Below are 16,071 nucleotides of genomic sequence, written 5' to 3' on the forward strand. Positions count from 1 at the left end.
CCTTTTAGGATACAATAAGTTTTAAAATTACATTTAGTAACAAATTCTAAGTAATGTAATGCACTGTTTCCCTACTTATAAGAAAGATTTTTTCAAAAATAAGCTCCATGATTCTTCCTGAAAGAGTTATAATTTTTAAAATGTAGGTTTTCTATTTAGTATTAAATTCATTTTAAATCAACACACTGCTGGTTCACTTTACATATTGTATCTTAGAGATCTTATTTGAAATGAAAAGTAAGTTTTAAGACTTTTCATTTCTCAACTCTACAGCTTAATCATCATCATCTCTCTTCAGTCCATAGTGATTCAAATTAACTCTATTTGAAAAATATTATATTTTACATATAATAATTATTTGTTAAATAAAATATATTTAAAAATATAATATAATTATTATAAGTCAGTAAGTATATTCTTCATCTTAGAACATCCATCATTTAATGGGTGGCAATAAAAACTATTGAATCATCCAGATTCAACATTTAGCAGGAGAGATTATTTAGAAACACATTTAATGGGTCCAAAGACTTAATTCTGGGAGATTTACCTAGTAATATTTATCAAGGGTCAGGAAAAAAGGTTAATACTCTTTAACCTGGTAATTCAATTTCTAAGAACCTAACCTAAGATAATCCAAAGTATGAAAAAATCTATCTGAATCGGCCGGTGCAGTGGCTCACACCTGCAATCCAGCACTTTGGGAGGCTGAGGCAGGTGGATCACCTGAGGTCAGGAGTTCAAGATCAGCCTGGCCAACATGGTGAAACCCTGTCTCTACTAAAAATACAAAAAAAAAAAAAAAAAAAACTAGCCGAGCGTGGTGGCACACATCTGTAGTCCCAGCTACTCAGGAGGTTGAAGCAGGAGAATCGCTTGAACCTGGGAGGCAGAGGTTGCAGTGAGCCGAGATTGTGCCACTGCACTCCAGCCTGGGTGACAGAGCAAGACTCCATCTCAAAAAAAAAAAAAAAAAAAAAAAAAAAAAAATCTGAATGAAGACTGTTTTTTTGTAGACTGATTTGTAATCCCCTTCCAAAAAACCCTCAAACTAAAATGACAACAACAACAAAAAGAAACAAAGTAGGAGACAAATAAATTGGGATGCACTTAATTAATGGAATGTTATAATCCTACTTAGAGCAATGATTACGAAGATTGCAGATTCTTGAGGAAAAATAGATACATATTATAATGTTAGAGAAGGGGAGTAATTATATGGGAATCATAATGTTTCCAAATGTTCACAGGAAAAAAAAAAAAACTGGAGGAAAATGAAAATGCCCACAACAGTTTTTTAAAGTATTTTGATTGTGGGAGCTTTCTTCCCCCTCTTAAAAATATTTTCCAGTTTTTAAAATAAAATGGCATAACGGACTCCACACACACTACAGTGACTGCTTGGCTCACAGTGGGCTTAGTTGCCCCGTCCCCTCGTTATAGCTGAGTCAGGGTTAGAGACATGTGGCCCAAGTTCTCACAGTCTTGGGACTGCTCTAGTTCTTGCCTGCCTGAGACTCACTCGGTTCTTTGCTTCTTTGAATACAGGAGCTATTCAACTGGTGACTTGTGTTGTTGTTTAATTTATCCAGTCTGTGTCTGTAGTGTACAATCTTAACAAATACAGTAGTTAGATTACTTTTATAATGGAAGAAATAAAGCTATATCTTGTCAATGATTTCGTTTGAAAAGGATCCCAGGTAGTATTCTACTTAGGGTTAACATGGGGTCAGGGTACAGAGAGAATGAAGTTTTGCTACTTCAGATGTCACTCATCGGTATGGGTGATGCTAAAGCCCAGCACCCTGGGAAGATGCATTGGGAAGCACAAGTGGCAGGTGGCACAGTCAGTACTGAACCACTGCCACTTGACACCCATCAAAGCAGGAGGCGCCTTTAGCAGACAGTTTAGCAGTGGGAGCACAATGTTCTGAGAGATGAGATTCACGAATTCGTGCCAAAAATCCTATTGCACACCTGCAATGTGCCAGGCACACAGAGAACAAGAAGTGTATCTCAGCTGCAGCCCCTCCCCTTCACCACGGAGGGCAGTGCCTTATCAGAGCTTACACGGTCCAGTGAGTCGGCAAAGAGCCACTTTCCGTAGGAAAAATAACAGTCCCAGAACCATGTGTCTATATATTTCATTAACTCATTAATAAAAGACATTAAATTGTTTCACTTTCTGATGAAATTTCTCAAACACACATAAAAGTAGAGAGAATAGTACAATGAGCCCCAAAAATGCATCACTCAGATTCAACATTTATCAGCAAGAGAATTTATTTAAAAATAAGTTTTTTAAAAACTCACCCCATGCTTCACCAGGTTCCTCTGGATTATCAGTGGAAGGCTCTTGCATTTCTTCAGGGATAGAATTACTGTTTGGCTGCAAGTTCCCCTTTTCTCTCATTTCAGAATAATTCATTGGCTGAAACATCCAAGAACTGCCTTCACCACCATCTCTGTCCCTATGGTCATTTCTGTCTGCAGATGCTGGTGCAACAGGGTTGGTAAGCTTTTTATTTTTGCGAACAGTTTTCTGTTGAAATACAAAACCATATCCGTAAACAAAGTCCCACAGCAAGAAAATATGTCTGTGCTCTACCACCTACCAGGCCCCCCCTAGGGAAGCAACTAACTCTTTAAAAGGTGGGCTGAAGCCATAGGAATACTGTTTGTCGCAATACTATCTGGAAAGAAGGAAAGGGGTGGCTTCTTCCGCAAGCTGTCATGACCCGCTGCTCCTTGCAGGATTTTGTAGCTTTGTCTAAGGAACTGAATGAGAACTGCTGGGACAAATTAAGTGCATAATAAACATTTCACAAATAAACAAAGCAGTGAGTTTCTTGGAGATGACCACTTTTTGTTTCTCATGTTTTGTTTGTATTCTTTTTCCCTAGTGGCGCTCAAGTCTGGCTGCCCGTTTGAATGACCTTCGGGATCTGTAAAAACAAATGGTTGTGCTGGGCCCCACCCTAGGCAAATTCAGCCAGAATCTCTGGCAGTGGGAGTGGGGAGCTCAGGCGTTAGTAACTATTTTTAAGTGTCTCATGTAATTCTAATATGCACCGAGGGTTGACAACCACTGCTCTGGGTTAGCGCTTCTTGAACTTTAGTGTGCACACAAATCACATGGGGGATGGAGGTTGGGGAGGGTCTTGCTAAAATGCAAATTTTGCCCCTGAATCAAGACCCTGCAATTTTCACAAGCTTGCCAGTGGTCCACTGCTGCTGGGCTGTGGACCTACTCTGAGTGACAAGGACCTGTCCCATTCCTAGTCAAGCACACAGCAGGCACTTGGCAGATACTGCTTCTCTTCTCTTTTGACACCTAAGCAAATATGCAAATTACCATTTTCCAGGCAGTGTCTTAATTTTACATTCAAATTGTTTAGGGTGCAATTTTTGAAGGCTATAAAATGGAATGTTAAAAATAAGCAGATTTGGTTTCAGGCAGATGGTGCTTGAGCTATCACTGAAATCAACCCGTTCACCAGGAAAACATACGCTCAGCTACAAATATTCTTGGCAAATTGTTTCCATAAACTTACTCTAGAGACACAGGAGCGACTAGACATGGCCAGAAGAAAAAGGGGGTTGGTGGAAATTAGGAACTGTCATTAAGATACATATTTCATCAAAAGACAACAGATATGACACTCTTCCCTAATGGCCCAGTCGTGGTAAAACAAACAAAAATCTCTAATGTAGTTTGAAGATAGACTGGAGGAGAGAGAAACTAGATTTCTGTTATCACATAACTATATGGAGTGTAAAATATCTGTAATCGTTTAACGTCATAACGTGTTTATTTCACCAAGTTCCATCATCACTAAAAGTGAACAAGTAATGAAGTGCCTGCATTTTCCCCTCCACCTCCTCAGCTACCATTGAAACAGCCAAAGAGCACACAGCTAGCTCCTTTTTGTGTTGCTCGGTGAGATACTAAAAAAGATTTGCCAAATATCTTTGTAGCTGAAACTATTTTCCTAGTATTATCCTTGGCTTCAAATATACTAATTATAGCACTTTATTTATCTTTAGGATATTTTTATAGAGCATAAATCTCAAAAAAGTAAAATAAACATGCAGTATGCTTTTGAAAGAACATCCCATGCCCCCTAAGTTAAGTTAATGAGAATTTTAGCACATGGCCTAAGGAGCCTGTAACTCATGCTATCAGTTCTGAAGCTGTACACAGTACAAACTCAGGTAATAGTAACCATATTTAGACAAAAAATAACTTACTGGAGTACTCTTGGCTTCAGAACATAAACAGTAGATCATAGAATTGATACCAGAAATACAGTCCTGCCAGTCTTTTCCATGTTCACACAAATCACAGGTGGGAAAAGTTGTTGCCAGATATTCTGCAAACAGCAGAAAGTATTCACGAAAATTAGAAAAAAAATTAACAAACCAACGAAAATTTTTTTTCTTTAAATACTGACTTTTAGATGGTTCCATTGTGTAATGGTGAGCACTCTGGACTCTTAAATACTGACTTTGTCTCTTTCTACTTCTCATCCTTTTCTCTTATTCTTTCTGAGAATTTAGAAATTCCACCCAATGAGGATGCTTTGCTGAATTATTTCCCCTACCATGAGATCCCCTAAAACACTGACGTAGGAAGCTAATATTGAGCTCTTGTTGCTCAAAAAAAAAAAAAAAAGGTGTAGGCCGAGCACAGTGGCTCACATCTGTAACCCCAGTGTTTTGGGAGGTCAAGGCAGGAGGACCAGGAGTTTGAGAACAGCTTAGGCAGCAAAGTGAGACCTCATCTCTATAAAAAATATAAAACTTAGCTGGGTATGGTGGCATGCACCTGTGGGCCTAGCTACTCAGGAGGCTGGGGAGGAAGGGTTGCTTGAGCCCAGGAGTTCGAGGCTGCACCAGAGCTATGATCACACCACTGCACTCCAGCCTGGGCGACAGAGCAAGACCATGTGTCTGAAAAACAATTTTAAGTGTGTAACCAAATGTTGACTCTTTCAGGGTGTTCAGACCATTTAATAACCCAATGGATAAATCAGAGCTAAAAGGAAACATATCAAGAGAAAATAGTGTTACTGCAAACATGATTACACCAGGGGCTCACTCATTGTGTCTATCTTCCCCAGCTCTTCCCTCTGCCTAGAACATCCTCCTGTTCCCTCTACCTAGTGAAGGAGTCCTTCAGAATCCAGCTCAAACATCCTGTCCTTAGTTAAGCCTTCCCCAACTCCCTCAAAGCAGCTGCTCTGAGCTTCCCCAACACTACCACACTGGACTGGGATGTATCTGTTTCCATCAACATGTCCCTTTCTAGACTATGAGCTCCTCATAGGCAGAAACACTTATTCATTGTAGTATCCTTAGTACTCATGAGTTCTAGGATCTCAATAGACATGTCTGGAAGGCAGGAAGGCAGGAGGCTAAAAAGGACTAATCATAAAATTCTATTTCTGTGTTGCTAGTCTCCAGCACTGACAAGTCTTTAATTCCCCCACCTTTTGGCAGAGGAAGCTTTTTACTTTTTTTTTTTTTTTTTTTAAAGTAGCAAGTTTCAGGGCTAAAGAATTGACTTAGTACTAACCATAAACAACTATAATAGATGAGGCTTGTCTTATTCAACCATTCAAGTCAATGGACAAGTTTTATTCTTTGGAAGTTGTTACCAATGATATATTATTAAGTTGTAAAATCAGGGTCAGACAGGTGAAAAAAATGAAGAGTTTTAAGATTCACACAGACTTCATTGTTATTCCTTCAACTGCCAATAACATTCATTATATGACCAAATGATTATTAAAAATAAGATTCCATTATCACTTAATGTACACATACCTCTCAATGCAGCCATTTTGTTTGGGTCAAGGGACTGGCTGTCTTTCAAATGGATATCCACTGAGTTGCTAATCAGGATTTCCTTGGAGAACAAAATACGAACCAAATAGCAGGCTGCTTGCTTAGGTTTGGCCATATTTCGTACGGCCAGCAAATGAGTTTTAAGTACTCTGACATTTCTTTTTGGATCACCAAGATAGCCTTTAAAAATAAAGAGAAAAAGGAACATCCTTGGTTTTGTCATGCAAAGGTATCCTGAAAGTACACAAGAGAATTACACTGATTTCTTTCTTCTTCTTCAAATAAGGCAAATGCTGATAAACTGATTTCTAATTCATGAATTTCTACTTGGGTGAATTTTTTTTTTCGATTTTTTTTTCCTTTCCCTTAAATGGGTCTCTTTGACACCATCTGCCAAACTGTCAATATTCTTCACTTCTGCTGGTCTTGAGCTTACTGTATTGAACTACTCTCTTCATTAGTTTGAACACACGTCATTGTTAGGCTGCAGGTGCATATGTAAACATGTTGCCCTGAGTTCCCACTGCTCCATTTCACACTCTAAAAAGTATACTCAGAGCCATTCTACTGGGTAAGTGGATGTTCCCTGAAGACAGTATTGAAAGCATGGGTGGGGATCATTAAGAAAATTTTCAAATAGCTAGCATTTATCAGTAGTTCCTGTATATCAGGCATGTGCTAAATATTTTACATCTATGCACCAGCTCAGTTTCATCATTCTAACACCTCTATCATTACTCCCACCCCATTATTCCCACCCCCATTATTTCCAAATGAGGAGACCGAGGCCCAAAGAAGATAAGTTATTTGAAAAGGTCACACTGCTAGTTACAGAGCCAGTTTTAAAATCTGTTTATGAGTCAACTGCTCTAAACCATGAATCTTCTACTAATATCTTCCATTCTTTTTCCTATTTTTTTAAAAGAAAAAATTGAAATCATGCTTTAAGTATAGTTTAAATCCTGCTTTTTCAGTTAACATTGTATTTTGAGCATTTCTCTGTTTTCATCTTTTTTAAAAAAATCTGCATTCCTGTCACCATGATTTTCCTGACAAGTGACATTTATGTAGTACTTACGTCCGAGGCATTGTGTTAAGAGCTTTAAATGCATTGTCCTAGCCAGGTGCCGTGGCTCACGCCTGTAATCTCAGCACTCTGGGAGGCCGAGGCGGGCGGATCATGAGGTCAGGAGATGGAGACCATCCTGGCTAACACGATGAAACCCCATCTCTACTAAAAATACAAAAAATTAGCTGGGCATGGTGGCGGGCGCCTGTAGTCCCAGCTACTCGGGAGGCTGAGGCAGGAGAATGGCGTGAACCCGGGAGGCAGAGCTTGCAATGAGCCGAGAGCGACAGAGCGAGACTCCAGCCTGAGCGACAGAGCGAGACTCCGTCTCAAGAAAAAAAAAGAGAGAGAGCTTTAAATGCATTGTCCTATTTGATCTTCACAATTCTGTGAAGTAGGCACTATTATTTTTGTCACTTCACAGCTGAAGAAACTAATATTTAGGTTACGAAAGGGGCTGAAGGTCATAAGGTTAGTAAGACACAGAGCGGGGATTTGAAATCAAGCAGACAGACATGAGAGTTCATGCCCTCAACTATTAGGCTTTACTGCCTCACATGCTGTGGATATACCAGAAGTCAAGTGATTAATTCCCTATCATCATTTATTTTTGTTTGTTTGTTTCCAAATTTTCCCAATGATTCCGTAAAGGACATTCTTGTACCAAAATTTTTATGTAATTTTTTATTACACTTTCAGAGAGAAGTGAGATTACAGTCAACTGGCATAAATGTTTTTATGGATTTTTCTACAAACTATCTTTCAGAAAGTTTGTACCAATGTATACTTCTAACAATGTATCAGAGTGCCCATTTTAGTACAGAGAATCAACTTTTGTTTCTGGGTTTTTTGTTTGTTTGTTTTTTGTTTTTTTTTGGCTGGAGTACAGTACAGTGGCATGATCATGGCTTGCTATAGCCTCAACCTTCTGGGCTGCTCAAGTGATCCTCCCACCTCAGCCTCCCAAGTAGCTGGGATTACAGGCACATGCCACCATGCCTGGCTAATTTTTTGTATCTTTGTAGAGATGGGGTTTTGCTATGTTGCCCACGCTGGTCTCAAACTCCTGGGCTCAAGCGATTTTCCCACCTCAGCCTCCTAGATTGCTGGGATTAACAAGTCTGAGCCACTGTGCCCAGCCGAGACCACAATTTTTGAAATTTCTTCTAGTTTGAGTAATAAAATAATTTAAAGGAATAAGCTCTCCTCTAGGAAGGGAGTCAACAAACTACAGTCCACTGGCCCATCCCCCCACCGACATGTGTGAAAGGTATGCTGGCCATGGCCATGCCTATTCATTCGTCTACGGGCTGAGGCTGCTCTTATGTTACAACAGCAAATGTGGGTATTTGGGACAGACAATACTATCTAGCCCTTCACAGAAAAGGTTTCCTGACCCCTGTTCTAGGATATTAATAAGAGATAAGCTGCTTAGAAGTTGAGACAAAAATGAACTGACTACAAAATATTTGGAAGGCTTACCCTTAGAAGCCACAGAGCTTGGGGTCCCCTCATCTCTGCCACTGTGGCTTGGCAGGCAGTACATGAACTGGTAAGATACGTGAGCTTTAGGCCAGTTACGGTGGCTCATGCCTGTAATCCTAGCACTTTGGGAGGCCAAGACAGATGGATCACTTGAGGCTAGCAGTTTGAGAACAGCCTGGCCAAAATCGCAAAACCCCATCTCTACTAAAAATACACAAATTAGCTGGGCGTAGTGGTGTGTGCTTGTAATTCCAGCTACTTGGGAGGCTAAGGCAGAAGAATCGCTTGAACCTGGGAGGCGGAGGTTGCAGTGAGCCAAGATCATGCCCCTGCACTCCAGCCTGGGCAATAGAGCAAGACTCCACCTCAAAAAGAAAAAAGACACATGAGTTTTAAAGTCAGAGAAAGCTGGGGCAGAGCTCAAGTCCTACTCACCAGCTCTGTGACCTTGGGGATGGGGATAATAAAAGTGCCAACACCATGGGGTCATTATGGGTATAAGTGGAGAAGAGGCATGTCAATTGTTTAGCACAGTGCCTTGCATGTAATATGCACTCAATAAATGTTAGTCATGGTTCTGAATATCACCTAAAACCTGTCCTCAAAACAGGAAACACACAGCTTTCACTGTCTTGCATCAAGTAAGTGGAAGAATGTAGCTCAAATAGTGCCACTTATAATGTGTGTCATTTCAAACTCACCATACTTGGGAAGGATACAGACAGGTGATGAGGAAGAATCCTGGCCACTGTCACTGTTCAATAAAGTTGAGCGATTCATTGTGTTGAGGCTGTTTTCCGTGTTGGTATCTACTTTTACCAAAATGTTCAGAGGTAACAGTGCTGAAAGAAAAGAACTCTCAACTGACAATTCTATATCCAGCAAAACTATTTTTCAGGTACAGAGGGGAAATACACTCTCAGACAAAAGAAAACTAAAAATATTTGTTGCCAGCAGACCTACTTTTTTTTTTTTTTTTTTTTTTTTTTTTTTTAGACTCTGTTGCCCAGGCTGCAGTGCAATGGCATAATCTCGGCTTACTACAACCTCCGCCCACTGGGTTCAAGCAATTCTCATGCCTCAGCCTTCCGAGTAGCTGGAATTACAGGCACCCACCACCACACCTGGCTAATTTTTGTATTTTTAATAGACATGGGTTTTCGCCATGTTGGCCAGGCTGGTCTTGAACTCCTGACCTCAAGTGATCTGCCTGCCTCAGCCTCCCAAAGAGCTGGAGACCTACTCTTAAAGAATGGCTAAAAGAAGATCTTTAAACATAAAGGTTATGATGATAGAAGGAACAGTGGCACATCAGAAACGAAGAAAGAATAGAAAGATGCATGTGGAGAAATGGAACAGCCACACTGGAAAACAATTACTACATTTGTAATTATAATTACTATTATTGTAATTATTATTATAATTTAAAATGTAGTAATTAATTGCAGGGTTTTCTTAGGGTTAAGCACCTAAGAGTGAAATTGCTGGAAATTTCACTCTTAGGTATTTATCCCAGAGAAATAAGAGCTCGTGTTGACACAAAAACCTTCACATGAGTATCCTCAGCAGCTTTGTGATAGCCAAAACCTGAAAACAACCCAAGTGTCCTTCAATAGGTGAATGGTTAAAGAAACTGTGGTAAATCCATACCACAGAATACTATTCAGCAATAAAAATGAAAAAGAGAAAGAGCAGAAAAACAGGCGATACAAAACCATCATGAGTTCTCTAAATCATATGGAATGACTGAAACAAAAGTGAAAACACCATCTGATACCTATGACTATGATATTTAAAGGTGGGGAGAAAAAGAAACCTAAGTGGAATTAAAGTTTCAACACTTCATTCTAAGTGGTAAAATGCTGATTCCAACAGGCAGTGATAAGTCACATATGTATACAGTAACACTCAGAGCAACCACTAGGAAAACTGCACAAAGCAATATACTCAAAAACAAACAAATCAACATGGAATGCTTAAAATGTTCAAGTAACTCACAGGAAGGCAAGAAAAAGAAAAGGAGAATGAGAAACAGAAAAATAATAAAATGGAAGGGCTTAAACCCTGTATCAATAATTACGTTAAATGCAAATAATCTAAACATACCAATTAAGTGGCAGCAATTGACAAAGTACATAAAAAACAAAACCCTCGATTGCCAGGTAGTGTAAATGAAAACAAAAAAGAAAAACAAGACCCACCTGTATGCTCTTTATTAGAAACTCTACAAATTCAATAACATAAGTAGGTTAAAAGTAAAAGAATGAAAAATTACCATGTGATATGGTTTGGATTTGTATCCCTGCCTAAACTTCATGTCAAATTGGAGGAGGGGCCTGGTGGGAAGTGACTGGATAATGTGGGCGGATTTCCCCCTTGCTGTTCTCATGAGAGTGAGTGAGTTCTCACGAGATCTGATGGTTTAAAAGTGTGTGGCACTTCCCCCTTTGCTCTCTCCTGCCACCATGTGAAGAAGGTGCTTGCTTCCCCTTCACCTTCTGCCATAACTTTAAGTTTCCTGAGATCTCCCAGTCATGCTTCCTGTTAAAGCTGTGGAACTGTGAGTCAATTAAACATCTTTTCTTCGTAAATTACCCAGTCTCAGGTACTTCTTTATAGCAGTACGAAAATGGACTAATGCACCACGCAAATATTAATCCAAAAAAAAGAAAGCAGAGGGGCTATATTGATATCAGGTAAAATAAACAGACTTCAGAGCAAAGAAAGTTACCAGAGACAAATAAGAACACTACATAACAATAAAAGGGTTAACCCCCAGGAAAATATAATGATCCTCAACATGTTCGCACCAATCAAAAGTGTCTCAAAATATATAAAGCAAAAACTGAAAGAGTAGAAAGGCAAAATAGACAAACCCACAGTTATACTGAGGACCTCAAAACACCTCTCAGCAACTGACAGAACAACCAGACAGAGGCCAGGCACGGGGGGCTCATGCCTATAATCCCAGCACTTTGAGAGGCTGAGATGGGCAGATCACCTGGAGGTCAGGAGTCAGGGACCAGCCTGGCCAACATGGTGAAACCCCGTCTCTACTAAAAATACAAAAATTAGCCAGGCATGGTGGCACATGCCTATAGTTCCAGTTACTCAGGAGGCTGAGGCCCAAGAATCGCTTGAACCGAGGAGGCAGGGGTTGCAGTGAGCCAAGATCAAGTCACTGCACTCCAGCCTGAGTGACAGAGCGAGAATCTGTCTGGAAAAAAAAAAAAAAAAAAAGAACAACCAGACAGAACATCAGCAAGGACAGAGAAGACCTGAGTAACACACAACCAACCAACAGGATTTTCATTATAGAACATTCCATCTAATAAAAGCAGAATACACATTTTTTTTTCAAATGCCTATGGAACATTCACCAAGACAGACCACATCCTGAGCCAGAGGAAAAAACCTCAATAAATCTAAAAGAATTGAAATCATATAGAGTATATTTTCTGACCACAGTGGAACCAAACTAGAAATCAATAACAGACAAGAGAAAAATCTATAAACACTTGGAAATTAAACAGCAAACTCCTAAATAATCCACATGTCAAAGAGAAGTCTCCAAGGAAATTTGAAAATACACAGGACACAGCTCGGGAGCAAGATAGCTAAATAGAAGCCTCCACCGATTGTTCTCCCCACAAGAACACCAAATTTAACAACTATCGACACAAAAAAAGCACCTTAATAAGAAATCCAAGATCAGCTTAGGTCCCAGCTCAGCCACAGTGGGGTAGGGTACCAAGTGGGCTCTTGGGGTCCCTGATTCCAGGCCTTGGCTCTTAGATGGCATTTCTGGGCCTACCCTGGGCCAGAGGGGAGCCCACTGCCCTGAAGAGTGAGTCCCAGGTCTGGCAGCATTCACCATAAGCTGAGTGAACAGCAGCAGTGGCCTGGCGGTACCCCCTGTGGGCCTGTGGCAGTGGTGGCCACAAGGAGAGACTTCTCTGCTTGTAGAAATAGGAGGGAAGAGTGGGAAGGACTTTGTCTTGTGGCTTGGGTGCCAGCTCAGCCACAGTAGAATAGAGCACCAGGTAGATTCCTGAGGTCTCCAGCTCCAGGTCCCGGTTTCTGATTGGCATCTCTGGACCTGCCCAGGGCTGAGGGGAACTCACCGCCCTGAAGGGAAGGACACAAGCCTGGCTGGCTTCACCACCTACTGATTGTAGAGGCCGAGGGTCTTGAGCAAACACACACTGTAGCCAGGTAGTGGTTACAGCGAGCCTTGGGCAAGACTCAGGGTTCTGCTGGCTTCAGGTCTGACCCAGCACAGTCCCAGTGGTGTTGGCCACAGGGTTGTTTGTGTCACCCCTCCCCCAGCTCCAGGCAGCTCACCACAGAGAGAGACTCCTTTGTTTGGGAGAATGTAAGGGAAGAGGCCAGGCGCAGTGGCTCATTCCTGTAATTCCAGCACTTTAGGAGGCTGAGGCGGGCAGATCACCTGAGGTCAGGAGTTGAAGACCAGCCTGGCCAACATGGTGAAACCCTGCCTCTACTAAAAATACAAAAATTAGCTGGGCATGGTGATGCACACCTGTAATCCCAGCTACTCGGGAGTACTGAGGCAAGAGAATCGCTTGAACCCGGGAGGTGGAGAATGCAGTGAGCTGAGATTGCGCCACTGCACTCCAGCCTGGGCAACAGAGTGAGACTCCATCTCAAAAAAAGAACAAGAGTCTCTGCCTGGCAATCCAGAGAATTCTTCTGGATCTTAACCAAGATCACCAAGGCGGCATCTCTACAAGTGTTCAAGAGCCACTGCATTACTGGGCTTGGGGTGCCCCCTGACGCAGATACGGCTTCAGTGACCAAAAACTTAGATCAAAACACCCAAGTCCCTTCGAATATCTGGAAAGCCTTTCCAAGAAGGATGGCACAAGTAAGCCCAGACTGCAAAGACAACAATAAATATCTAACTCTTCAATGCCCAGACAGACGAACATCCACAAGCATCAATTCCATCCAGGAAGACATGACCTCACCAAACGAATGAAATAAGGCACCAGGGACCAATCCCAGAGAAACAGAGATATCTGACCTTTCCAACACAGAATTCAAAATAGCTTTTTTAAGGAAACTCAAAGAAATTTAAGATAACACAAAGAAGGAATTCATAATTCTATCAGATAAATTTAACAAAGAGATTGAAATAAAAAGTATCAAGCAGAAATTCTGGACTTGAAAAATGCGGTCAACATACCGAAGAATGCATCAGGGTCTCTCAATAGCAGAAATGATCAAGCAGAAGAAAGAATTAGTGAGCTTGAAGACAGGCTATTTGAAAATACAAAAAAAGACAAAAGAAAAAAAGAATGAAGCATGTCTACAAGATCTAGAAAACAGCCTCAAAAAGGCAAATCTAAGAGTTATTGGCCTTAAAGAGGACATCAAGAGAAAGACGGGGTAGAAAGTTTATTCAAAAAGATTTGCTAAGCGCAGTGGCTCATGCCTGCAATCCTAGCACTTTGGGAGGCCAAAGCAGGCAGACTGCCTGAGCTCAGGAGTTCAAGACCAGCCTGGGCAACATGATGAAGCCCCATTTCTACTAAAAATACAAAAAATTAGCCAGGCATGGTGGCATATGCCTTTAATCCCAGCTACTTAGGAGGTTGAGGCACGAGAATCACTTGAACCCGGGAAGTGGAGGTTGCAGTGAGCTGAGATCACACCACTGCACTCCCACCTAGGTGACAGAGCAAGACTCTGTCTCAAAAATAATAATAATAACAGACAACTTTCCAAACTTAGAGAAAGAATATCCAAGTACAAAGTTATAGAATACCAAGCAGATTTCACCTGAAGAAGACTACCTCAAGATATTTAACAATCAAACTCTCAAAGGTCAAGGATTACAAAAAGATCCTAAAAGCAGTAAGAGAAAAGAAACAAACAACATACAAAGACCTCTAATATGACAGGCAGCAGACTTTTCAGTGGAAATCTTACAGGCCAGGAGAGAGTTCCATGACATATTTAAAGTGCTGAAGGAAAAAAAATTTATCCTAGAATAGTACATCTGGTGAAAATATCCTTCAAGCATGACGGAGAAATAAAGACTTTCCCAGACAAACAAAAGCTGACAGAGTTCATCAACAGCAGATCTATCCTATAAGAAATGCTAAAGAGAGTTCTTCAATCTGAAAGAAAAAGACATTAATTACCAATAATAAATTATCTGAAGGTATAAAACTTATTAGTAATAACAACACACAGAGTATTATAACACTGCAATTGTGCTGTGTAAAATACTCTTAAGTAGAAAGACTAAATGATGACCCAATCAAAAATAATAATTACAACAACTTTTCAAGACATAGACAGTACAGGCCGGGTGCAGTGGTTGACACCTGTAATCCTAGCACTTTGGGAGGCCGAGGTGGGCAGATCACCTGAAGTCAGGAGTTTGAGATCAGCCTGGCCAACATGGTGAAACCCCGACTCTACTAAAAATACAACAAGTAGCCGGGCATGGTGGCGGGTGCCAGTAATCCCTGCTACTCAGGAGGCTGGGGCAGGAGAATTGCTTGAACCCGGGAGGCAGAGGCTGCAGTGAGCCAAGATCACCCCACTGCACTCCAGCCTGGGTGAAAAGAGGGAAACTCCGTCGGAAAAAAAAAAAAAAAAAAGACATAGACAGTACAATAAGACATACAGAGAAAACAAAAAGTTAAAAAGGGAAATTAAGTTAAAGTGTAGTTTTCATTAGTTTTCTTTTTGCTTGTTGGTTGGTTTATGCAATCAGTGTTAAGTTGTCATTAGTTTAAAATAATGGGTTATAAGAGTATTTGCAAACCTCATGGTAACCTCAAAGCAAAAAACATACGATGGGGCTGGGCATGGTGGTTCATGCCCATAATTCCAGCACTTTGGGAGGCCGAGGTGGGAGGATCACTTGAGCCTAGGAGTTCAAGAAAAGTTCAGCCTGGGAAACATGACAAAACCCCATCACTACAAGAAATACAAAAAGTTATCTGGGTGTGGTGGCACGTGCCTGTAGTCCAAGCTACTTTGGAGGCTGAGGTGGGAAGATCTCTTGAGCCTGGGAAGTCAAGGGTACAGTGAGTCAAGATCGTGCCACTGCACTCCAGCCTGGGCAACAGAGCAATACCCTGTCTGGAAAAAAAAAAAAAAGATACAATGGAGACACAAAAAAATAAAACAAGAAATTAAATCGTGCCACCAGAAAAAAATTACCATCACTAAAAGGAAGACAGGAAGGAAGGAAAGAAGGAAGGAAGAGAAGACCAAAAAACAACCAGAGAACAAATAACAAAATGGCAGGAAAAAGTCTCAACTTACCAATAAAAAAAATTGAATGTAAATGGACTAAACTCTCCAATCAAAAGATAGAGTGGCCGAATGGATTAAAAAAAAGCAAGAAACAATGATCTGTTGTGTACAAGAAGCACACTTCATCTGTAAAGATACGCTGAAAATAAAGGGATGAAAAAAGATATTCCATGCCAATGGAAACCAAAAAAGAGTAGGAGTACCTGTACTTACATCAAACAAAATAGATTTCAAGACAAAAAGCTGTAAGAAGAGACAAAGGAGACCATTACATAATGATTAAGTGGTCAATTCAGAAAAAGGATATAACAATTGTAAATCTCTATGCACCCAACACTGGTGCACCCACATATATAAAGCAAATATTA

The 16,071-nt window shown here is 40.7% G+C and overlaps 1 protein-coding gene across 4 annotated transcripts in view; it reads right to left on the reverse strand.

Annotated features, from left to right (window-relative positions):
• The window catches only part of BEND2 (BEN domain containing 2), a 55,931-nt gene that overhangs the window by 8,257 nt on the left and 31,603 nt on the right, over positions 1–16,071 (reverse strand). For all 4 annotated transcript variants that reach the window (XM_050775902.1, XM_050775903.1, XM_050775904.1 and 1 more), the window contains 4 exons: positions 9,106–9,246; positions 5,830–6,030; positions 4,252–4,373; positions 2,314–2,542 (listed from right to left, as the gene is read on the reverse strand). In XM_050775902.1, coding sequence (XP_050631859.1) covers positions 2,314–2,542; positions 4,252–4,373; positions 5,830–6,030; positions 9,106–9,246 — 693 coding nt within the window. The remainder of the gene's footprint in view (positions 1–2,313; positions 2,543–4,251; positions 4,374–5,829; positions 6,031–9,105; positions 9,247–16,071) is intronic.

Source organism: Macaca thibetana, chromosome X (genome assembly GCF_024542745.1).
Source record: "Macaca thibetana thibetana isolate TM-01 chromosome X, ASM2454274v1, whole genome shotgun sequence".
Taxonomy (NCBI): Eukaryota; Metazoa; Chordata; class Mammalia; order Primates; family Cercopithecidae; genus Macaca; species Macaca thibetana.